Source organism: Pogoniulus pusillus, chromosome Z (genome assembly GCF_015220805.1).
Source record: "Pogoniulus pusillus isolate bPogPus1 chromosome Z, bPogPus1.pri, whole genome shotgun sequence".
Classification (NCBI taxonomy): Eukaryota; Metazoa; Chordata; class Aves; order Piciformes; family Lybiidae; genus Pogoniulus; species Pogoniulus pusillus.
The window spans coordinates 66,837,024-66,862,274 of record NC_087309.1 but is presented as its reverse complement, the minus strand read 5'-3'; the positions used below and the strand labels follow the sequence as shown (position 1 = coordinate 66,862,274).

Genomic DNA, 25,251 nt, shown 5'->3' with positions numbered 1-25,251 from the left:
CACCTCAAATTTTACAAACTCTTTGTATATTTAAAAAACACCTAACTATTCTAAGAACTGGCAGAACTTCATTAAGAATTCATACTTAGAGTATTTCTTGAGCTCTTCTGAAGTATCATCTACCATGTTGCTCTGTTTAGCTTCACGTGCCATTGCCTTGTAGAGTTTACAAGCCACAACAGCCTTGACCATGGCTTCTTCTCCATGCTGCCAGAAAAACATGGCCAACTTCTGCCTTTTCATTAATACTGCCCAAACTAGGAGGTCATTATAGGGGTAGATAAAGCCAGATGACTCATAGTTCTCTGCAAAATTTGTATCTTCTTTTGATTTCTTCTTACACTTAGGGAAAGCAGTGGATCTTTCCTATAAATTGTTAAAAAAAAAATCTTGATGAATGTTTGAAGTTCAGATTCATGAAATTAAACTGCATGCAAATCTGAATCACAAGAACCAAGATACTTGATTATTATATATATTTAGGTCATAAACCACAGGTAGGATCACAATCAGATTAATAATGTGAAGCAGGAGGTAACATTAGTGGCAGGAAAACACTCCTTTCTCTCTACTCATGCCATTTATAACCTTCCATTCTGTAGTGATACCAAGATCCTACTTTGACTTGATGTTCAGAAATCTGGTGATACTACATTTCCTTGAACAAAAGCCCTTAGCAACAAATGGATGGAAGTTAAAAAAAATCACAGAAGGTGTCTGAGCTTGATTTCAATGTTAAACTGCAGGATTTGCACTCAGTGAACAGTGACCAGTACATCAGTTCCACCAAAATTTAAGTAGATCTATGATAATTACCAGCCTGACCCAAGTGCGTCTAAAAGCTGTCAATAAAATGATCAGCAGATTAATATGTCCTAAGCAAAGTATAGAATAAACAGTTACATTACCTTGTATTTGTAAGGCTGTGCTGTTCTGAAGAACTGAGAATGCAGAGTACTTTCAGCAGATCCCATTCTGCTACCCGACTGATTACTTGGATGAATGGAATGAGAGAGGCTCTGAGAAAAGCTGGAGAGCACTCTCTATATATCACCACAAAACACAAGCAGAGAAATGCAAATTAGAAATCAGATTTGCTGGTACATACCTCTCACTGCAGTAGTGCCTGTAGAAATGGATGTTACTCAAAGACTAGTGAGTCAGCAAACACTGAATTGCTCAATAGCATTCACCAATTAAAACACCAACCAGACTTTCACCACACAACCTGGAAGCTCTTCAAAGTGACTACTTAGTGTTGTGAGGTCTTTAAAAGACCGAAGTTCTCTGAACTTTTTCCTGATCATTTACTCTGAAGGATGGCATGTCCAGCATCCTTGGGAATTCTGTTCAGTGTTGACTGAGACAGAAGAATATTAGTATCTGAATCACTAACACTCCTTCCTACTGCTTCTAGATATATGGTCACATGTTTTCACTCATCTCTGTTAAGATTTTACTTAATGAGTATACAGTGAAGAGTGTCAGAACCGCTCAATTATCTCTTTCTACTCACTGTATTAAGACTGTGACACACGGGAAGCTCTAACTGTTTCTAGTCACTCCATTTAACATTTTTGCATTATTTCTCACTTTCCCTGATCAGCCAAAAGTTCTATTAGTCATTACAACAGTATGACGGGGTGAAAATATGTTGTTGTTTGCTTTTTAACATACGGAAGTGCTTCTACTTCAAAAAGCAGGAAGAATTCTTGTGCAGTGTATCTGCTCATTCTGTGATGTTGGGAATAATATTTGGGTAATTTATTGAGAAGTTTACACAGTTTTCAAGTTAGTGATTTTGGCAAGTAAAGAGGAAAACAGGAAAGTGTTAGCATGTTTGCACACTGCTTTGAGGCAGTTTCATTTGTGTTTTTGTTTGTTTGTAGAAGTTACACTACTGATATGCACACATGGATGTACAGTCACACAAAATGCTAGGTTGGAAGGGGACCCCAAGAATCATCTGGTCCAACCTTTATACTTATTACTATTGTTTAAAAGAGAAGGCCCAGCAGCCTCTCAAGCTAAATCTTAAAACTGACCAATATAAGAGAATCTACCACTTCTCTTGGAAGACAGTGGCAATCTGTAATTGTTCTCATTGTGAATTTTTTTTTCTGGAGTCCATTTGGAATCTCCCAAGGAGTAACTGTTACCCATCACCCCTTATCTTTCCAATAGGAATCCCCATAAAAAAGGGAGATTCCATCCTCCTGATGTACTGGTACATTGTAATAAGGTCTCCTCTCTTCTCTTCTCCAGGCTAAACAAAGTCAGTTCTCTCAGCCTTTCTTCATATGGGAGGTCTTCCAGTCCTCTGATCATTTTTGTGGGCCTTCTCTGGATACTTTCCACTTTGTCTGCATCTTTTTTGTCCAGTGAGGACCAAAGCTGCACATAGTATTCTAGGTGTGGCCTGACAAGCTCTAAGTACAGTGAGACAATGATTTCTTTATCTGTACTGATAATGCCCTTGCTGCAACCCAGCATCCTCTTGATTTGGGTTTGGGTTTTGTTTTTTTGGTTGGTTTTTTTTTTTTTTTTTTTTTTTTTTTCCACTGCAGCACATTCTTCACTCATGCTGTGCTTATTATTCACCAAGATGCCCAGGACCCTTTCCACAGGGCTACCCTTCAGCCAGGTGGATACCAGTCTCAGCTGTGCCCCTGGATTATGGATTCCCAGATTTAAGACCATATATTTGTCCCCAACAAACTTCATGAGGTTCTTGCTAGCCCAGTCACTGAGCCTACCCAGGTCCTCCTGGAGGTGGCCCTCCTTTCTAGAGAGTCAACCTCCCCACCCATTTCAGTGTAGAATGTGCAGAACAGCACAAATGTTCAAGCACAACCTTGTGCATTCACAAAGCCACTCTACCCATAAGACTTTCCATGTGATGACCATGGAAACAGCTTTTTCAGGCAAACAGCTCAACATGGTGTGCTGGGTTTAGCTGAAGCAGAGGGTTTTTTTCAGAGTAGCTAATATGGGGCTATGCTTTGGATTTGTGCTGAAAACAGTGTTGATAACACAGAGATGCTTTTGTTATTGCTGAGCAGTGTTTACACACATTCAAGGCCTTTTTTGTTCTTCATAGCACTATATCAGTGAATAGGCTTGGGGTGCACAAGCTGAGAGGAGACACAGCTGGGACAGCTGACTTCATCTGACCAATAGGATATTCCATACCATATGACGTCATGCTCAACATATAAAGCTGTGGGGAAAAGAAGGAATGGAGGAAAGTTCACAGTGATGGTGTTTGTCTTCCCAAGAAACTGTTTTCTTGGAGATGGCTGAATGCCTGTCTGCGGATGGGAATTACTGAACAAATTCCTTGCTTTAATTTGCTTACATGTTTTTTTTAATTAAACTGTCTTTGCCTCAACCCATGGCTTTTCTAACATTTACCTTCCAATTCTCTCCTCCATTCTGCCAGTGGCCTTGTTGACCTAGTTGCTAGCTGGGGTTAAACCACAACACTTGGGCAGGAAGACTTATCACTAACACTGAACTGCTTCTAAAAGATTAAAAACCTTGCTCAAAACTAGAGTCAGGGATCTCCATATTACTCTTCACTATGCCTTGCAGATGTGCTCTAAGTCTAGTTAATGCCTGTTGAATTCAGTATGTCTGAACTTGCAGTGCAAGCTGCAAGAGCAGAAATATAAAACAGTTTTGCAAACCATAAAATGGTAGTTGGTACAGATGTGTCATTCTTTATTGATGGATGACAGACAACACACACAATCCAGCTATCAGGCGGAACCAATTACCTGTGGTCTTGAGGAGCAGGGAGTACTCTGGGGAGAGATTCATCTCTTTTATTTGCAATCTCTCCACAGTTGCCAAAGAAACTCATAAAACAGACGTGGATTGCACACATTTAACTGATGCTCTCCAGACAAATCACAATGAAAACCTGAGATAACATATTTTGGCTTTTCTTCATGAGCAGTCATAACCATGTCACACAGGTTACCTTGTGTTTTCTGTAGAGATCATTGTAGACAATTCGGAAATGCTTCCGTGTGTAGCTGCTCCGATAAGCTCCACCAAGGAGGTACTCTATCACCAACCCAATATCAATGAGTGTTATCTTGTAATCCAAGGGAAGGGTATTCTGAAATATGTAAGGTCACAAGCATTTAATGATGCTTTTATATGCAACATTCAACCATGTCAGAGCCTTACCACTATGAGATGAGTCAGCAGCAGCAGCAGCAGTAAAACTGGCTGTGTTAATAAAGAAAGTATTCTGAAAACCACATTCACACCACTCTGGTAAGTGTTAATATGTGTAGTAAGACTGCAACGACACAACTCATTCACAGAGCACTTATGGAAACTTAGAAAAGCTCAGGTGAAAAATGCTTTTCAGCAATTAGACCTGTTTACAGGTCCCAAGTGAATTTAGCATATCCAGCTATAGAAAGTTTTGAAACTATGTACCCATTTTCTACCTAAATTCTACTACTGAAAGTGCCAAAAGCTCCCCTTTAGATCACACCTGTATTTTCCCAGTGCCCTGAGATGTAATCAGGCTATGGAATTTAGGACAGGGATCATATTAAGAAGAAAAACCATTTCAGCATCAAAGAGAAAGAATTCTCAACCTGGAAAAGTTCAATATATTTTCAACATTCAGTTCTTCCATTTCTGTCACATGAATTAGACCTCAAATAAGTCCACCATTGAGAGAAAACACAGAAAATAGTTTGCCATGGAGACCAGAACGCCCTATTTATAGAACCATTATGGTACTGACATGAAAGTCACCCACAATAAGAAAACTACATCAGAATCCCACGACATGAGACCACAGAACTCTGCAAACAGTCAGATTTACCATTTTATTTTATCCTGGCATTCATACCCTGGAAAGAATTAGGCCATTCATCTAGTTTTGGATTTAGGCATCTCCTGCATGCTACGCATCTAGGAGACTAGATGCAGATAAAACAGTTCATCCCTTCCTAGCTAAGCAGTGCAGTGAGGTGCAAGAGAAAAAAGAAACACGAAATAAATTAACTGTGTAGCTAAATAACAAAGCAAACACTAAACTAGTAACAGAATCAGTGCTCCATGCAATAGTCATCCACTGCCACCTTCTGTTCTCCTAGGCAGCACAGCACATTAAAATTGTACTGTATCTTGTCACAGTATCCTTTTTTTTTTCTTTTTTTTTTTTTCCCTGCTCAATCAGGACAGAAATTTTTAGCTTTCGGGGTTAAAAACAAAAAAGAAAACCTTAAAGCAATAAGCATAATTACTGCACTACTCCACTAAGTCTTTCATACAATCACTTCAGCAACTTGAGAAAGAGTGTCTGATTGACATGAACTGCATGGCTTTGAAATTAAGGTACAAGACCCTTAAAAACAGTCAGTCATAGTATGCTAGTTAATTGCTTAGGGGAATCAATGGGATAAATATAAATCCATTTACTGGAAATAGTAATGAACTCATCACTTCTATTCCTAAAATTCCCCTGTATTAATAAAATTACACAGTGGTGTGTGCTGGAAGGGACCTTAAAGGTCATCTAATTACATCCCACCTGCAATGAGCAGGCATATATTCCCATCCAGTCTGGCCTTGAACATTTCCAGGGACGGGTTGTTTACCATCTATCTGGGCAACGTGCATTACCTTAATAGCAGTGTGCCACTAGACATTAAAATTATAAGTTACCAGTTTCGCTTCCCAACTTTTCCTATATCAGTTACCTGCTTCACATCTCGGACTAGGTGATGCAATAGTAGATTTGATGGTCCTTGTTTCTGTGGTGTGTAAAGGAAAGATAACAAACAACCATGTTACTCCACATTAGAAAATCAATACAGTAAAATCAAGCAGCTAAAAGATCTTCAGCACAGGGTACTGTGATTCAAACTCATATTTTCAACTTCTTAAAAACGTTTCAACACCACTCTCAACACCTTTACTACCTTAAATCTTGACACATTTTAGAAAGAAGTTGAACTCATTTTGATTAAAAGACATGCTTTTCAGCAAGACAAGCACATATCACACACCAATTTAGAATCAGAACACATTTCTCATGAGTTTCAGGACAGTACAAGTCTGGTTCATGTCAACGAATCAAGAAGAAAAAATTGAGGTATCAAATAAAAAATCCAACACTACAATGAAAAATCACAAAAATACATTAGTTTTCAAATAAAATTGTGACCTAATTATTAAATCTCTTAAACAAAACAGTATTCTTTCTACACATTCTTATCCAAAGTTGTGCACTGGGATTTTGAATACTCACCGTATTATAGAGTTCTTCTAAACGAGATATGGTAAGGAAACGGTGAATGTTCACTCCATGCTCTATTAGCAGTTTCACAAAATCTACACGATCCATCACTAAAGCATCCAGCATTGCCTGCTCCAAGGCTCCAACCTCCAGACAGACAGAAATGAAGGAAAAGTTTAGAAGATTATTGTCTTCTTTTGGAAAAAAAAAAAAAAACTAACAAAAAAAATCATTCCTGAACAGCTAGAGATTGATTTATTACAATAACTTGCCTCTACATACACTTAAAGTGCACAGTACAAAGAAAAATCTGCTGGAGGAAGCACCTGTTTGAAAAAAGTCCAACAGATTGGAAGATCTGTGCATTCAACATCTATAGATACTTCTACAAATCTACCTTTGTAACCATACTGATAATACATTCTCTACTCTTTAATTCTATTCAGAAGCTAATGTATGATAATGCAGGCAGTGGTAGGAAGCCTTTCTTTTTTGACCCATGACACAAGCCATTTCAAGGTACTACATTTTCACAAACTCTTTACAGAACTTGAAGTTCTTTAAAGCAGACTTCTATTCAAGCATGAGATAGAGTCTGTGTTAAGATAAACTCTCTCAAAGACACCACAAAGCACAGCTCTACCTACAACAGTGGTTATTATATTTCTGTAGTAGTTTATTCTCCTTATACTCTTATATTCAGTTTAAGAAATACAATTTCATTTTTCCTGAATTTCCAAAAATCCATGTTGTAGTGAGTTTACTCTACAGGGGGGTTGGGATTTACCCTAAACAGAGACAGTATGAAAAAAGAATAACAGCAATAGAAGACCAAGGAAATCCCTCATACTGAATACTTACTTAGCAATACTATTTGATAATATGAAAAAAAAAAAAAAACCCAAAACCAAAAAGCACCCATCATAATAAAACTGAATGGGAGGAGGTACAGAAAAGGCTAATCAGATGGAAAAAAAAAAAAAAAAAGAAAAAGAAAAAAACACAGAACAAAACAAACAAACAAAAAAACTCAGGTCAAACTGGTAAATGTGCAAATGTTTGTGAAACAACCCTATCCACAGAAAAGTTTGGGAATAACTCAGAAAAAAATGTTAGTAGATGTACCTCCTGCAAGCCTGAATGTAAGTTGGCTATAAGTCGGAAACAAATTGTGGCTGTTTGAGCTGATCTTCTAGCTCAGACATAGAGGAGAGATGAACATTCCAGGGATAGGCTACATAATGGCAACAATAGATAAATTAATATCATTTCATTAGAGCATCAAGAGCTCAATGTCTAGAAGCACAGCTTGTTCTCCCCCTTTTCTCCCGCTGGCTTCTGCTGCTGCAGCTTTTGCCTATCTTCCCCGGCTGCTGTTTTGGCTACTGCTGCTTCTGCTGCTTCGCCGCCGCTTGACCCCTCCCCCATCTCCCTTAAGGTTATTGTATTGTTTTTTTTTCCTTCCTTCTCTAGTTATTATCTCTCTTTACATTGTTATACTTATACTATAAGAAAATACAATTTCATCTTTCCCTGACTTTCAAAAAAAAAAGGGGCGGGGGGTCTGTGTTGTGAATTTCTTCCCAGGGGAGGGATGAGCCCAAACCCGGGACAGAATTTTTGGCGCCCAATGTGGGGCACAATCTTGGCTTGGTTTTTTTCCCTTTTGATTGATAATCAGAATAGGAACATCAGGGAAAAATGAAGTTGTTTGATATATTCTGGCCTATTATTGCCTCAATTCTGACTCTATCAGTTCAGCAGTGGTTTACAGCTATGGTGCACTATCAAGTGTGCTCATTCTTCGCTAAGATGGTCTGGGACTCGGTAAAAGCTGTGCTAATGAAGGTTGGAGATGTTGTTAGGAATGTTTTAGGGTTTAGGAATGTCACTGAGGGTGTGCCGTATGTTATGCTGGTGTCAGAGACTAGGAGTTATTTGGAAGAGATGAGCTACCCAGTAGTCTGCCTAATATGTATGAACTTGATGGTTTTGACTGCTACTGTAGGTCTGGTTGTAGTGGAGACGAGAGAGATGCAGGAACAAACAGGCTGTAAGTGAGGTTTTTACCTTTCTTGGAGGCAATAGCAGGGAGCTAAGGGTTAAAGAAACAGTCTGCGACCGAAGCTGGGGAGGGAAGGCCACGGCACCGGGCAGACAGACTGCTCGCAGAGCAGCGAAATGTCCTGCCTTGGAGCCTTTGAGAGAAGGAAAAAATGTTGGACATGGCCCATACCCTACTGACCCTGAAGCATGGAGGCAGGAAACAATCTGGTTCCTGTTCGTACCGAATAGAAGAGAGAAAAGTAAAGGTAGAGGCAATGGAACCCCTGCAGAAGTGCAGTTACAAAGGACTGCTGAGGCAGCGCCGGATCTGGCTGCAGACGGTGTGGGCTATGGCAAAGTCCCTCACACAAACAAAGTTGAGGAACTGGTTTGTGGAAAATGCGGCTCGAATGTTTTGATCTGTAGGAGGGTCACTGGCACCAGAGCCTCTGCCAGCAGAGAGGCTGCTGAGGCAAAGACTCTTTTGCCTGCAACTAGGGGACCGGAAGCAGTACTGGGGGAGGTGGCAAGGTCCTCAGAAGGCAAACCCACTAACGCCATCAAGCCTGCTAATGCCACTGCTCCTGCCTTAGCCCCGCTTGTCTCTGCTGAGCCGGCTGCTGTTGCTGCTGTGGGGAAGGGTCCTTCTGCCTCAGCCTCAGCCCCACTACCATGTGAGGTACAGAGCCAGGTAGACAAACAAAATTCAGATGATTCAGTAAAAGCCACCTCCCAGAGTAAGACACAGTTTACTTTAGATAAGGTCTCCCTTGCCCTGGTTAAACCGAGGAGAAAAATGGCAGCTAGCCTTGGGGGTCGTGATAGCTCAGATGACGATGGGGATAAAACAGAGCAGGGTAAGCAAAGGGAAGAGGATCCAGGAGAAGGTACATTGGCTGGTGTGAAGGCCAGTACCCTTGTGGGCACAAGGAGTGGGAAGGCTAAAGCAAAGGAAAAATACATTCAGGAGACAGATGATAATGATGATGAGGAGAAAGCCCCATTGCCAAGGAAGGAGGTCAGGCATATTAGGCAAGACTATGGCCGGAAAGAGCGAGAACTGCTGATGAGTTGGCTGAACAGATGCTGGCATGGAGACATGGACACCATAGAAATAAACCCTCGGACAGTAAGGCAGTTGGGAGTTTTCTCGAGAGACAATGGCATAGATAAGCACTTAGGACATCTTGGTGGCAACTCTAACCTCTGGTCACGAGTATTGACAGCTGTGGTACTGCGGTACCCTAACAGGGATGATTTACCCTGGAGGCCCTTATGCTGGAATACAATTGAACAGGGGGTTCAGTGCTTGAGAGAGATAACCATAAGAGAGCTAATCTATGGAGATTATACAATGGAGGACCCTGAGGAGATACCTATGAGCCGAGCTCTCCTAAAGAAACTTATTCAGCTTGCCCCCTCTAATTATGCCCATACACTGGCAAGTAAAATGGTGGGGAAAGATGATGCAACAACTTCTATGACTGTGGGTGAATTCGCTGATCAAATGAGGCAAATGGAGGATAGCCTTAGGGTTAATGCTATGGTGTCAGCCATAAATACTATGACTGAAGAGATTAAAGATAGCATGAAACAACTCAAGGAGGAATTTAAAACCTCCCTATCCCAGTTGGCAAAGGGCAGTGAACTTTCTTCTTCACCATCAGAGTGGGTACATGTCTCGGCCATCAGGGATAGGCGTCCTCCTAGAAGACCAGTTCAGCCTAACTCACTAAAAAATAGACAACCGTCACGTGGGTCTCTTTGGTTAATCTTATGTGACCAGTTTGGTGAAAACATGGATAAATGGGATGGAAAACCTACCTCACTTCTCCTAAAAAGAGTGAGAGAGTTACAGAGTGAGAAGCCTAAAAGAGTAGTTGCCTCAGTTTCCTCACATGACTCAGATGGTTCTGGCGATGATTCAACTAACACCATTAAACACTGTGCCAATTGCAATTGTAATGGCCAACATTAGGGGGGCCCTGCCTCTTACCAGGAGGAGGCCAGGGACCAGGAAGACAACAGGATATACTGGAATGTATATGTTAAATGGCCTGGTACCTTGAAAATTCAGAAATACAGGGCTCTAGTGGACACAGGTGCACAATGCACATTGATGCCTTCAAACTGTAAAGGAATGGAGTCTATTACTATTTCTGGAATTACAGGAGGCTCTCAAGAATTGACAAGGTTAGAGGCAGAGATGAGTTTGACTGGGAGTGATTGGCGAAGGCATGCCATTGTAACGGGTCCAAATGCACCTTGCATCTTGGGAATTGACTTTCTGAGAGAAGGGCACTCTAAGGATCCCAAGGGTTTTAAGTGGACCTTTGGAATAGCAACTGTAGAAGCTGTTGGAGATAAACTGAAGTTGTCTGCTAGGCCTGAGCTCTCAGATGAGTCTGCAGTTGTTGGGCAGCATATTGTAGAGGATGTGAAGTTACCAGTTGCTACTCAAATTGTACACCACAGGCAATATAGAACAAACCGTGACTCTTTGGTGCCCATACATGATCTGATTCGTCATCTGGAGCACCAGGACGTCATTAAAAAGACCCATTCACCTTTCAATAGTCCCATATGGCCTGTGCCAAAGGCAAATGGAGAATGGTGACTTACAGTTGATTTCCACGGCCTAAATGAAGTGACTCCGCCCATGAGTTCTGCTGTGCCGGACATGTTAGAACTACAGTATGAGCTGGAATCCAGGGAGGCCAAATGGTATGCAACCATAGATGTTGCTAATGCTTTCTTTTCTATTCCAATAGCAGAAAAATGCAAGCCTCGATTTGCTTTCACTTGGAGGGGGATTCAGTATACATTTAATCGTTTGCCCCAGGAGTGGAAGCACAGCTCAATGATCTGTCATGCAGTCATCCATGATGCATTGGAGAAAGGTGGAGCTCCAGAGCATCTGCAGTTCATTGATGACATCATTGTCTGGGGGAACACGGCACAAGAAGTTTTTGAGAAAGATAACAAAATAATTGACATTCTGCTGAAGGCAGGTTTTGCCATAAAGTGAGACAAGGTGAAAGGACCTGCTAGAGAGATTCAATTCTTGGGAATTCGTTGGCAAGATGGTCGCTGTCACATTCCAATGGATGTGATAAATAAAGTTTCTGCCATGGCAAATCCCACAAATAAGAAGGACACATTGTCTTTCTTAGGAACAGTTGGATTTTGGAGGCTGCACATCCCTGGGTACAGCCAAATTGTAAAATCTTTATATGATGTAACTCGAAAGAGAAACAACTTTCAGTGGGGACCTGAACAACAAGCAGCCTTTGATCAGATAAAACAGGAAGTAGTTCATGCAATGGGTTTGGGGCCTGTTCGAACTGGTCCAGACATTAGGAACATTCAGTATACGGCTGCAAGTGATAATGGTCCAACCTGGTGCCTATGGCAAAGAGCCCCAGGAGAAACACGTGGTTGAACACTTGGTGTCTGGAGTAGAGGATATAGAGGGTCAGAAGTAAACTATACACCAACGGAGAAAGAGATCCTTGCTGCTTATGAAGGTGTAAAAGCTGCTTCAGAAGTAATAGGCACACTCTCAGCTTCTTTTGGCTCCCAGATTACCAGTTTTGAACTGGATGTTTAAGGGAAAGGGGTCATAGCCACATCATACAACCGATGTTACCTGGTCTAAGTGGATGGCTCTCATAACACAGTGAGCATGCATGGGGAGTCTTGAACGACCTAGCATAGTGGAGATGATCACCAACTGGCCAGAAGGTACAAACTGTATAAATCCTCCAGAGGAGCGAATAAGTCGGGCTGAGGAAGGTCCTCCTTACAGTGATTTGTCTGAAGAAGAAAGGAACTATGCTCTATTTACTGATGGTTCCTGTCACCTTATTGGAAACAAGCGAAAATGGAGAGCTGCAGTTTGGAGCCCTATGCGAGCAGTGGCTGAAGCAAAAGCTGGAGAAGGTGAGTCGAGCCAGTTTGCAGAGGTAAAAGCTATCCAACGTGCTCTTGATGTGGCTGAATGTGAGAACTGGCCCATGCTTTACCCCTATACTGATTTGTGGATGGTGGCTAATGCCTTATGGGGTTGGCTAAAGGACTGGAAAAGAAATAATTGGCAACGGAAAGGAAAGCCAATTTGGGCTGCTGACTTATGGCAGGATATTGCTACCCGTCTAGAGAAAATCCCTGTAAGAGTACGACACATAGACGCTCACATGCCCAAAAGTAAAGCTACTGAGGAACATCAGCACAACCATCAGGCAGATTTGGCTGCCAAGGTGTTTCAAACTGATGTGAAATTGTGATTTGGATTTAGATTGGAAACACCGAGGTGAACTGTTCTTAGCCTGGTGGGCCCATGATTCCTCAGGACATGAAGGCAGAGATGCTACCTACCAATGGGCACGGGATAGAGCAATCAACATCTCCATGGACACTATAACACAAGTTATACATGAATGTGATATTTGTGCTGCTATTAAACAAGCCAAGCGTCTGAAGCCCTTGTGGTATGGTGAGCGATGGGCAAAGTACAAATACGGTGAAGCGTGGCAGATTGATTGCATCACTCTACCTCGTTCTCGGACTGGAAAGCAATATGTGCTGACTATGGTAGAAGCAAGCACCGGATGGCTGGAAACCTATCCAGTTTCCCATGCGACTGCACATAACACCGTTTTGGGCTTGGAAAGACAAATCCTGTGGTGACATGGTGCTTCAGAGAGAATTGAATCAGATAATGGTACCCACTTTAAAAACAATCTCATAAAATCTTGGGTCAAAGAGCACGGCATTGAGTGGATCTATCACATCCCTTATTTTGCACCCACCTCAGGCAAAACTGAATGCTACAATGGCTTGCTGAAAACAACTTTAAAGGCAATGGGGGGAGGAACCTTAAAGAACTGGGAGAAACATCTAGCCCAAGCCACTTGGGTAGTGAATAGTAGAGGTTCCACCAACGAGCTGGCCCAGCTCATTCAGAGGTCCTATAAAAGGTAGAAGGTGACAGGGTTCCTGTCATTCGTGAAAAGAATTTGTTGGGCAAGTCTGTTTGGGTATTCTCCCCTTCACGGGAGGCTACACCTGTCCAAGGGTGGTTTCTGCTGAAGGACCTGGTCATACATATTGGGTTAAGCAGAAAAACGGTGAAATACAATGTGTGCCACAAAGGAATCTGACATTGGCAGAAAGAATGTAGATATGTTGTTATGAATTCTTTTGCAGATGATTGTGGTGCCCAAAAGCCATGAAGAGCCTGCTATCCATGAGTATGAGCCCTGAGAGTGCCAAGAGTCCTGCTCTATTCCACGCATTGAAGAAAACATCTGACTGTTCTAGAAAACCATTGAGCTAGCCAATGCCTGAGACAGACGGAAATGAGAAGATGAATGACCGAAAACTGAAGAAAGATGCTTGAAGCCTGGAAAATGACCATCTACGATACTGATGTTATCCCTAGTTACATAGAATGACTTGATGCTGCAATGGTAAATTATATTAAAGGGGTGGATTGTGGCTGTTTGAGCTGATCTTCTAGCTCAGACATAGGGGAGAGATGAACATTCCAGGGATAGGCTACATAATGGCAACAATAGATAAATTAATATCATTTCATTGGAGCATCAAGAGCTCAATGTCTAGAAGCACAGCTTGTTCTCCCTCTTTTCTCCCGCTGGCTTCTGCTGCTGCAGCCTTCGCCTATCTTCCCCGGCTGCTGTTTTGGCTACTGCTGCTTCTGCTGCTTCACCACCACTTGACCCCTCCCCCATCTCCCTTAAGGTTATTGTATTGGGTTTTTTTCCTTCCTTCTCTAGTTATTATCTCTCTTTACATCGTTATACTTATACTACAAGAAAATATAATTTCATCTTTCCCTGACTTTCAAAAAAAAGGGGGGTGGGGGGGTCTGTGTTGTGAATTTCTTCCCGGGGGAGGGATCAGCCCAAACCCGGGACACAAATGAAAAAGGCAAACGGACTATTAGAATTTATACTTAGATTAATAAAAAATGTTCTATTAAATACTAGTATTTCACTAAATATCTCAATGAAGAATTCTACATCTCAAATACTAGGCAGAATTCTGGTCTGCCTATCCCAAAAGATGACTACATAAAGAGCAGAAAAGATTGCCAGAAATAAGGAAAAAACAAAAGACAAGCTTTGCAGAAGTCAGGAGTAAAGGAGGGGCTGGCTATGCAGTAATTCTTTAAGATTTTCTGTGTCAAAGAGAGAGAGACTAGGACAATTTCTGTATTTTTTTTCCCAAACACATAGAATCATACACATCAGAAAACACCTTAAAGACCATCAAGTCTAAGCATTACTTAACACTGACACATTCACAACTATGCCACGTCACTAAATGCCACTACACATCCTTGGAATACTTCCAGGGATGGTAGCTCAACCGCTTCCCTGGTGAGCCTGTTTTCATGCTTAACAATCCTTTTGGTGAAGAAAGTTTTCTTTAAGTCCAATATCAACCTTCCCTGGTGCAACCTGTGGCTGCTTCCTTGGGAGAAGAGACAACCTCCTTTAGGTAGTTGTAGTGGGTTGTAGTCTCCTCTCAGCCTCCTTGTTGCCAAGGATCAAAAGACATCAAATGAAGCAACATGCAGATGTGTCTCTTTGGGTCATGGTAGTGATAAGGTGAATGGTCTTAAAGGTCTTTTCCAACCTGTTCAATTCTATGATCCTGTCCTACGATTATATTACTACATAATTTATACTACTTCATCAATCAAAGCAAGTTTCACTTGCCACTTTTCTCATGTAAGTGCAAAGAAACGACAGTGAATGGAATCCATAGAGAGAGCAACAAAAATTCTTTTAGTTTATGGATGCCTACTTGTAGACATCTGTACTTCCAGGAGCATCAGCATAATTCCTTGAAAAAAAAAACCCATGCCAAACAGGAATGGCTTGTGTTGAGGCACATACAGTTTTATATCTACCATCAATAAAAACCTTAATAAAAATAAAAACTGACTTAAGATGGGTTATATTTAAATACTGGGTAACATCTGAAAACTTAAAAAACACAATTTGTAGGGCTGATTCAACTGCTACTGTATGTTCTTTCACACAGAGTGAGTTAAGATAGGTCTAAAACATGGCTTGCTTTGACTGCAGCTCTTCTTAAGAGACACTTTCTGAAATAATGCCATGATGCCACCTTACCACAACTAATTCTACCTTTTTTAATGTAGTAGCACCATAAGAGACCATTATTTCTGTATTTCTCTATAGACCTAGGAAAATAGAGGCAATAATGCTTTGGAGAATACAGCACTCTAGCTTCAATGAAATATCCTTGACCACCAGTAATTGCCAATACACTTGTAAAATACCTATCTGGATGGAACACTGAAACAAATTTATAAAGCCAGCAGTGAAAACTACAAGAAATTTAGATATCACTTCTTCTTTGGAAAAACAAATGTGCTTTATTCTTCATCTGATACACTCTGCAGTTGAATACTTCAGTTTTAAGATTAACACCTCTGCAAAATAGAAGACAATTACCTCAGAAGAGTAACACCAAACATGAAAGTGTTCCTTAATTAAAGCTTGACAAATGCAAATCATGGGAAATTAGTCATCATAATAAAGCATAAAGGCACTGCAAAATACGAAAAGTCACAATACCTTCCAGTGTTGTCCATAGACCAGTATGTGCTTCTTGGCAATATCTAGCTGGTTCCAGGCCAATGCTAAATCTAGCTGATCTGAAGCAGACATATTTGTACCTAGGAAACAAGTAAAATACCAAGAAGTTTTCATATATTGGTATTGCTCCTTTGCTTTGAAACAGTAAGCCAATGGGAATACACACCAGATGAAAACAGGTAATATTTTTAGATCAGTACCTTTCAAGAGTGAGGTCAGAATTGCCAAATCAACATCCTGCTGATCTTCTGACTCTGCATCAAATACGGTTATCTGTTAGGATTGCAGAAATACACTATTTGAGATGAGGCAGAGAAGCACATAGCTATTTATCCTTGGTAAGGGCCATAGTACATTAAATCATACACATTTCAGCACAAGCAATGACAAAGACCCAGACAAAGGTCCCTTTATTCAAGACACCAACTGTAGTATTTTATTTTTTAATGCAGTAGCATCTCAGGCAAACTAGGATCACCCTACTGCATAATAACACAGGTCTATTTCCTCTTCATTAGACTAAGAAATGTAAAAATGAAACACGGCTAATATCTACTCAGCTTTCAACTAGAAAACAGACATTCAGAGTAAAACAAAAGTAATAAAAACATACTGGGTAGTTTACATTTTAGTGACTATTGCTGCAAGTGTCATCGCTCCTGTGACAAACATTTGGCACTCCAACATGAAAAGTCACAGCAGAACAGTGAAGTTTCCAGTGACTGGAAAAGGGGTAACATAGACCTAATTTTTAACAAAAAGACAAAAAGGAAGACTTGGGGTACTACAGGCTGGCTAGTCTCACTTCTGTGCTCAGAAAGATCATAGAGCAGATGATCCTGAAAACCAGGAAGGAAAGGAAAGGGAAAATTGAGAAGTGGTTGGTGACAGGCAGCATGGTGTAACTGAGGGTAAATTGAGCCTGACAAACTTGGTAGCCTTCTTACAAGAGGCTTACAACACTGCTGGATAACAAAACAGTGATTGATGTTATCTACCTGGACTAGCACAAATTATTTGATGCTGTCCCTCACAATAACCTTGTATCTGAACTGGAGCAACAGGTGGACCACTTAGTAGTTAAGGAATATGCTGTATAATGTCCAGACAGAAACCAACAATGAGTGATGTGCCTGAGAGGTCCACATTGACATCAGGATTATTCAACCTCTTCACTGGACAGTGGGATTGAGCATGCTCTCAGCAAGTTTGCAGATGAAATCAAGCTGAGCAGTGTGGTTGATACCACAGAGGGAAGGGATGCCATGCAAAGGGACCTCAAGAAGCTAGTGAGCTGGGCCAATGCAAATCTCATGAAATTCAGCATGTCCAAGTGTAAGGTCCTGCACCTGAGCTGGGGCAATCTCAAGCACAAATACAGGCTGGGTGATGAGTAGATTGACAGAAGCCTTAAGGAGAAGGAGTTGGGGTACTGATGGACAAAAAGCTGGACATCAGCAAGAAATGCTCACTTGCTGCCCAGAAAGTCAGTTGCATATACTAGGCTGCATCAAAAAAAAGTGTCCCAAACAGGTCGAGGGAGGTGACTCTCTATTCCAACGTGGTGAGGCCTCACCTGGAGTACTATGTCCTGCTCTGGAGCCCAGCATGAGGAAGATATGGACTTGTTCGAGTAGGCCATGAAGATGATCATGGGCCTGAAGCAACTCCCATGTGAGGACAGGATGAGAGAGTTTGGGTTGGGGTTGTTCATACAGGAAAAGCAAAAGTTCCCGGGAGATGTCATATCAGCCTTCTAGTACTTAAAGGGGACCTATAGGAAAGATGGACTCTACCTTTGGAACTACATGATCTTTAAGGTTGCTTTCAATCCAAACCATTCTAAGACTCTACTCACAAATCAGCACATGAGCCTCTAAACACAACAGCACATCTTAAAAACACATGTTAATACTCAGAGACAATTTCTTGCACAGTTCTTATATAAGTAAAAGAAAAGACGGAAATATTTCCAAGTTGCAACTAAGGTACCATGAGATGAGAGGAGATTCAAGGAGTTTTGAGAAGGAGAGGGGGAGGAGACTGGGAAAGGGAACCCCCAAAAAATTATTTAACATTTCCTGTGAAACAAATATTTCTGGCCTTTTACTACAATCAGAAAGGCTGTCATTTCCTAAGCAACCACTGAGACTGGAAAAGTTAACTGAAGAGAAGTTGTGGACCTACTTGATTTATAAATTGGCCTACTTTTGTGTTATCATTATATCAGAGATAACACCATTACTTCTACAACTGCTGTTTTTGCCATGCCAACCCAGTAGAAAAAGATCAAAAAGTACCACAGTAAATGAAGATATACTAAACTCAGTGCATGAACCCAACTCACAGCCTCTCGGTGCTCCATGCATTCCATCAAAATGTGAAATAGATGACTGGACTGTTTCTGTCCCAAGCTAAATGTGTTTTGTATCATCACTAAGATTTCCTCTTTCACCTGAGGGCGCAGCTCCCTGGAAAAAAGTTAACAAGCAAGAATATATATATACTTACTTACCAACCCAAATCACACCTCATAAAAAGACAAAACTTTTGCAAAGCAGAGACATATGAGAAATCTTTTACTTCTGCTTCGCTGTTGACCTATCCTTGCCTTCCTTCAACAAAAGAAAGCAATGGTATTCCACAATAATAATTCACACAAACGTGAACTCTGACATGCATGTAAAGTGTTGGAAACTGAATGAAGGAAAAAATTAATTTTCAAAGGACTGTCTGTGAATAAAAAGATAAAAGTCACTAAAAGCTTAGCAAACTTATTTTTGCTAAAAGATCAAAGATATGGAAGAAAACACAAACGAATGAAATAGCTCACAATGCAACACATTAGGCAGAAATATAATCCACAGCCCATCCCCAATGTTTAGGAGAGATAATATTTTATTTTAAAAGTCCTGATTTTCAAAAACTTCCACAAAAATATTAATTGGCAATAAATATATATATATATATTTATTCCCTCTTTGGATGTAAAATTATCATCAGGTTAAATTTAATAGAATCTGCAGCTGAGGCTACGCTGGAGGTGACATAAAGTTACAGCTAGACAAAGATGACAAATCTGAGCTACCACTGGGTAAACAAAATCCAAGGAACCTCAGCCCACCTCTTACCCCCAGTCCAAGGCTCCTACAGCAACTAACCCCAGCCCGAATCTCAAAAGCTTTGTGCAACACAAGTCCCAGACCACTTAGAGAATATTAGCGGCAGGAAAAAAGGATTAAGTCAAAACCTAAGGAGGCACTCTGTGGTCATCCAGCAGTGTCCCTTGCCAAAAGCAAGAAATGTTACAGTATCTCAAGACAGCTAGATGTAATTTCTTTTCCCTCTCAAAAAAAGTCACAGTAAATTCTGCAGAACAATCCTTTCGACACTAGTATGAGGCAGGGAAGGAAGAAATTCAGCTCTTGCTTCACAGAAGTAAAACCCAGCAAATAGACTACAGTGAAGTCACTGCTACAATCATTAAAAATTATCTCAGCGGTATTGAACAGGTGTTTTCAAGACCCTCCCAGCACAATAGACCCAGGAGGAGGCGCATTATGCCGCTACTCACCCTGTATCACCCATGTGTTTGTGGGTAAAAGCCAGGATATCTGCAGCTCTGCCAGTGCCCTCATAGACCACGACAGGGACAGCTGGGCTGGCCCTCACATATTCGCACACCATCAGGATCACATTTGGGCCTCCTTCCACCACCAACCCAACTACAGGTACACCTTGGCCCATTCCTGTTTCAGAACACACCCAACCAGTTACAAACAGGTCTTAGTCACACACACAGAGGAAAAAAAAATCAGAACATCTTGTAAATAAGTGCTCATTAAGAAGTCTTACATACGGTTCAATAGAGAGGAAATCATGCCTGCACTGACTCTAATTCGACTTACACGTTTGGAGATTTTCACAGAACTTCTGCAGTCAGATCAAAAAGACCATGAACACCTCCTGACAAAATTTTAAGCTACCCTAGCATGGAAAACTAGAAACATCCTTCAAAATAACCCTTTGCTCTTTATGGTAATTCTTACACACCAAGACAGTACATGAAAACTGGTCGGCAGCCATTTGTTTATCTCCACACAAAGTAATCAAACACTTCTTTAGAATTTCTGAAATTCTACAGCAGCAGAATTGGGTTTAACAATCAAAAATAAAATCTTAAATAATACTAAATAGAAATTAAAAAAAAAAAAAAAAAAAAAAAAAAAAACCCAGAAAATACGACTTGTACACCTCACAACAACAAAAGCCTGAGTAAGGAAATCTGAATAAAAACACGTTAAAAAAACTGTGTAAGTTATGAAGTCTGTAAATATTGCCATGTTAGCATGTAAAGAGAGCAAGGACTCAATATCATAACCCTGGTAAAATTCTTCTTAACATAACCTGTATTTTAAATCTCTAGGTTAAAAGTGAATTTCCACACATAATTTATACAATCTAGTGCACAAAAATAAATACATGCCTGTATAATAAATATCTTGCTCATGATTTCCACATTATAACCCAGTTACTGTATAGGCAAGCAATGGTAGTATGCAATCTGACAAACAAACAAACATTGACTGAACACATTCCTTTCATAATCAGTCTGTTTCTGTACCTGAGGACATCACAGGGTTGCAATATAAAAGAGTGGTAAGGATAAAAGCAATGAATGGGGGAAGAACATAGCAAATGCTAGGAAACTATCTAGAGCTAATTCAGAGACCATACAAAGCTGCAAAGTGAGCAAATACTTAATATTTAATACTTAATAATCTCATAAATTCATGTGTCTACAACTGAGAAACCAGAATACCAGTTAGCCCAAATGCATTATGACTTATAAAGATGCAGTTCTTTTCATTCTCCTGATATTCAGAGTTCAAGACACCTGCGATTAATAACTTCCAACCTCAATGAAATCTGTGGCAAATGAAGATGCACAACATGTAACATGAAATGTCAAGTACCACTGCAGCTTTCAGGATAGGTTCTTATGCTGTAAAGCTGACTACAGCAGCACTCACTTGTGTGTATTTTTTGAAGTGATATGTACTTCTCCAGATTCCTCCTGAGCATCATTTCATTTCCGTACTGGCCTACTGTCCCATCATCTGCCATTAGAAAATGAGAATGCATGCTGTTGAGGGTACTTAGCTTGCTAAGTGGATTGCCAAGAGTCTGGTACAGGCAAACTACCTAAAGAAAAAAAAATCTTCAATGAAATGAACAAAATATCACCATTTATATTGCCTGATTTGTATGTATTTCTTCATCATATTGTGATCTTTTGAAAGTCTCCATCACACTTCTTTGCTGCATCATTCAAACATAGCCTTTCATTTGACTCTTAGGAGAAAAAGCCTCAGTTAATACCACAGAAAGCATTTCTGATTATGCTTGCAGTCTTTGGGCAGGAGCCACTGCGTTACCTTTCTTTGCAACAGTTGATCCACAATACCATATTTTTCCTGAGTGTATTCTCATTAAAAACATGTGAGCTATTATTTATTTGGGATGATAAACACCTCTGAAGTGTTTTTAGATAGTTATGCAGATTGTGCCCTTACACTGGCATTCATATAAAGTTCTAGTTTATGAGTAAAAATCACATGCATTAAGTAACACATTACTGGCATCCACAAGAGAATTGCCTAATTAATTTCAACATTTCAAAAAGTAATGACAATTTCTTCTAACAGAAGATACATTGTAGAAGTACTAATTTATGTACTAAAAAGCAAAATACAGAATCTCAACGTGTCACAGAATTTTACTGCTCTGCAAAATGAAAGCCTCTATTACTGAGAAAAATACCAAACCAGAAAACTGCAACAAGCAGAAAATAAGTATGAAAGAAAGATGCAATATCCTCTGAACACAAAAGCTTTTATTATTAATTTGTCTTCAACTCACATCTTTTCCAATGAGATCTCTTTGGTTCTCAATGATACCCCATGGAGGAATCCCAACAGCACAGATCTTTCTTAGGTGTGGTGAGGCAAGGCCTTTCAGTGCATCTCCAACATGCCTGGAGACTCCTAAACAGATAAGTAAATCATCATTTCTCTTCTACATTCAGAGACCTGCTACAGAACACCAACAACTAAATTTATTCAGTGGTTATGAGAAACAAACAACCCCACTCAAATCATGTATTTAATGCACACTGCAAGAATTGTAAGACTGACATAATTCACCAACGCTTGAAACTCAACACATATTTCTAATTTAATAACACCTATATAGGTTGCTCAAGCAGTTCTCTACCTCCATAAAACTTTACTATTTACACAAATGCAAATGACAGTACTCCTGTAATGTCACCAGATTGAATAAAATCTAAGGAAGTGAAACTCTTTCGTTCTGTGACTCACTGACTCGCTGTTTTTGAGAGCAGCCTACAGAGAGCTTCAGTTACTACTAATAGGCTGGTTAATGGATTATCCAAATAAAAAACCTACTTTATTATAAAACACAAGTTGAATTTAGCTTTGAAAACTTTTTCAAAACCACCACCAACAGTCCTAAGAACTAAAGTGTTTTAAATGAAGCAGGTAAAATTGACTGCAAATAGGTTCTGGTTTTCTACTATCAATATTTCAATATTTCAGGCAGAACAATCTGCTCTTTAATAGAAAAAAATATTCAGAATGCCTGTGGACAGCAAAGGAACATGCCGTCGGCCTCTGAATTACACATTGTTTCTTTTTCAAGAACATTTTGTGATAAAATCTCAAACTATAAAGAAAACTAAATTCTTTATAGCACCCTACATGTATATATGCTCATGCACAGAGAAACGACGCCAGAGGAAGACTGTGTGCTGGTTTGAGGCTAATTGGAATATTTAATGAGATCAATTAGATCATTGGTTGTGAAAAGAAAATAATTATGAGGTCTGTAATTTTCATTGGTTTGCTGAGAGGGATAAAAAGCTAAAATGTAAACAATCTTTCTCAGTCTGGTCTGTGTTGCTGGATCTAATCACTCCCTCTTAAATCCGCTCTTGTATCTTTCCATTAATTTTGGCTAAGAGAAAACAACATAAACTTTGCTGCTTGTTTTTTTTGTCTGTCCGGGAGATAGAGAGGGAGAAAGAGGGAGGTAGTTTTGAGCCCTTCTGGGCAGTTCCTTTTGTCTGGGAGTATTATTTTTGATTTGTATATAATTGTGAATACTCGTAAGTATTGTGTGTAAATGCATGTAAATTTTGCTTTTCTGTAAATACAGCTTCATCTTAGTTCCAGGCCCTGTGAGCTACTCTGGTAAATTCCAATAGAGGGGGTGTGGGGGGGAAGTTCCTAACCCACGTCAGACTGAAACAAAGAACAGTTACACTACCACTGTTGATGCCTTCTGTAATTATCCATGCTCCTGTAGTCTCAGCAGCCTTCACCAATCCCTTGCTGAAAACCTTCTTGATCTTCGACGAAAGCTTGAAATTTTGAATGCCTCCATGAACAGAGATCACTAACTTTGGCAACTCCATCTGCCATTCTTTAACCATCAGGTGCAGCAGTTGATCCAAACTGCTGTCATAAGAGAGTCTAATATACTGTAAGAAATGAGTAAAACAAAGATGCTTTAAATATTCCAAGAGGAAAAAAATGCAGTATCTTGCAAAATTCTTAACATTAATGTCTTAAAGATTTTGTGAAAGATTACAACTTTCACAATACAACTAACATGATAGCACAAGCATATAGCAGTGACCAACACAGGCAGCAAGAAAGACTATGCTTAATTGCTGCAATGCTTAGTGTAAAAATATCATACACACAGTCTAACCTAACTTACTTTCAGATTCCTCTGCCTTCTTAAGACAATCTGATATTCACCCAAACCCACTTTTTGCCTTTCTTATGCTGAAATGATAACTGAAGTGAGACACATAAATGTAGCATCTATTACCTTGGCATGGTAGGTGTGATCTCCATCTTGGAAATTGATTGTACCAAACGCATCTGTTGGACTTGTCTTTGTGTGGTTTTGCACAGACCATTCCTCACCGTCTTTCTGTGGAGCAACCTGATAAGCTGTAGGCCAGCTACAGTCTATTCCTGTGTGGTCTCCAATCAACCGTCCGCAGCAACATCTCATATTAAAAATAAAGAAATTACTTTATATTAAGCTGTCATGGTTTCAAGCCCAGCTGCAGCCAAGCCCCAGATAGTCATTCACAAAACTGCCCCACACCCACCTTAGGTGGGTGAGCAAAATGCAAAACCCTGTGGGCTGAGTCAAGGAGAGTTTAATAGAACAGTATAAAGAACAAACATCTGGAATAACAGCACTATTAAAAATAAGTAATACATAAAATGAGTAACGTAAAATGTAACACACGTCAGAACCCACTGCCAGGCAATCATGGTCACTCCCTGCAGCAGTCCCCACCCCCCACACCCTTTATATAGTAGACTCTGTTAGGGTATGGAATACCCCAGTGGCTGGCTTAGCAGGCTGTCCTGAGTGTAGCCCCTCTCAGCTTCTTGGGAAGAAAATGAAATTTATGCTCGCTGAACAAACCTAGAACATTGCTCAGTTTTGCATATGGAAATATCCGTTGCCCAGCAGATGTATTTAATGATTAACATTACATAATTTAATTCACTGTCTGTTTGCACCCAAAATTAGATCATTTTGTACACAGTGGAATTCTCCATACTTCTTCATAACCCACAAGCTCCACTCAGGTCCTAAGGCAAAACCAGTCTCATGGATGGGTCTGCCTTTGCCTGAAGCAAGACTAACACAGAAGGTCTTCCCTAATATATTTGTCACATGCACTACAGGGATTTGTCTCCTTCTGAGATATGTGGGAGTTTTGACAGGGCAGAGAGAGCTCAATTGGCAGATCCTTTGGTGCTAATTAATCAGGTGGCTTTTGCTAAAGATTGCCCCAGTTTTTAAGAGCTCCACCCACATTGTTTTCAGTGTAGTCTTTAGCAGTCTTCTGATGTAGCATTTGATTTTCCTGGCAGCTAGTGCATGATAGGGTCTGCAGCACATTGAGCTCAATGCCATGATCCTTGGCCCAAGTGTTCATGAGGCTGTTTCAGAAATGAGTCTCATTATCTGACTCAGTTTTTTCTATGGTGCCGTATCATCATAAGACTTCCTTTTCAAAGCCCAGGATATTGCTCCAGGAAGTGGTGTGGTGCACACAGTACGCTTCCAACCATCGGGCAGTTGCTTCCACCATTTTGAGCATGTGGCATTCACCTTGGCAGGTCTCTCCATATTACATTTTTACCATCATCCTCCATATCA

At 40.3% G+C, this 25,251-nt stretch overlaps 1 protein-coding gene across 1 annotated transcript in view; it reads right to left on the bottom strand.

Annotated features, from left to right (window-relative positions):
• Positions 1-25,251, bottom strand: part of TRPM6 (transient receptor potential cation channel subfamily M member 6) — a 117,418-nt gene that overhangs the window by 74,992 nt on the left and 17,175 nt on the right. Inside the window, exons 3-15 of the mRNA XM_064176336.1 lie at positions 23,893-24,076; positions 23,323-23,536; positions 21,895-22,019; positions 21,006-21,177; positions 19,547-19,721; positions 18,320-18,443; positions 16,173-16,245; positions 15,952-16,052; positions 6,284-6,418; positions 5,733-5,786; positions 3,986-4,126; positions 909-1,043; positions 86-366 (exon numbers count right to left, since the gene is read on the bottom strand). Of these exons, the coding sequence (XP_064032406.1) occupies positions 86-366; positions 909-1,043; positions 3,986-4,126; positions 5,733-5,786; positions 6,284-6,418; positions 15,952-16,052; positions 16,173-16,245; positions 18,320-18,443; positions 19,547-19,721; positions 21,006-21,177; positions 21,895-22,019; positions 23,323-23,536; positions 23,893-24,076 (1,914 nt within the window). The remainder of the gene's footprint in view (positions 1-85; positions 367-908; positions 1,044-3,985; positions 4,127-5,732; positions 5,787-6,283; positions 6,419-15,951; positions 16,053-16,172; positions 16,246-18,319; positions 18,444-19,546; positions 19,722-21,005; positions 21,178-21,894; positions 22,020-23,322; positions 23,537-23,892; positions 24,077-25,251) is intronic.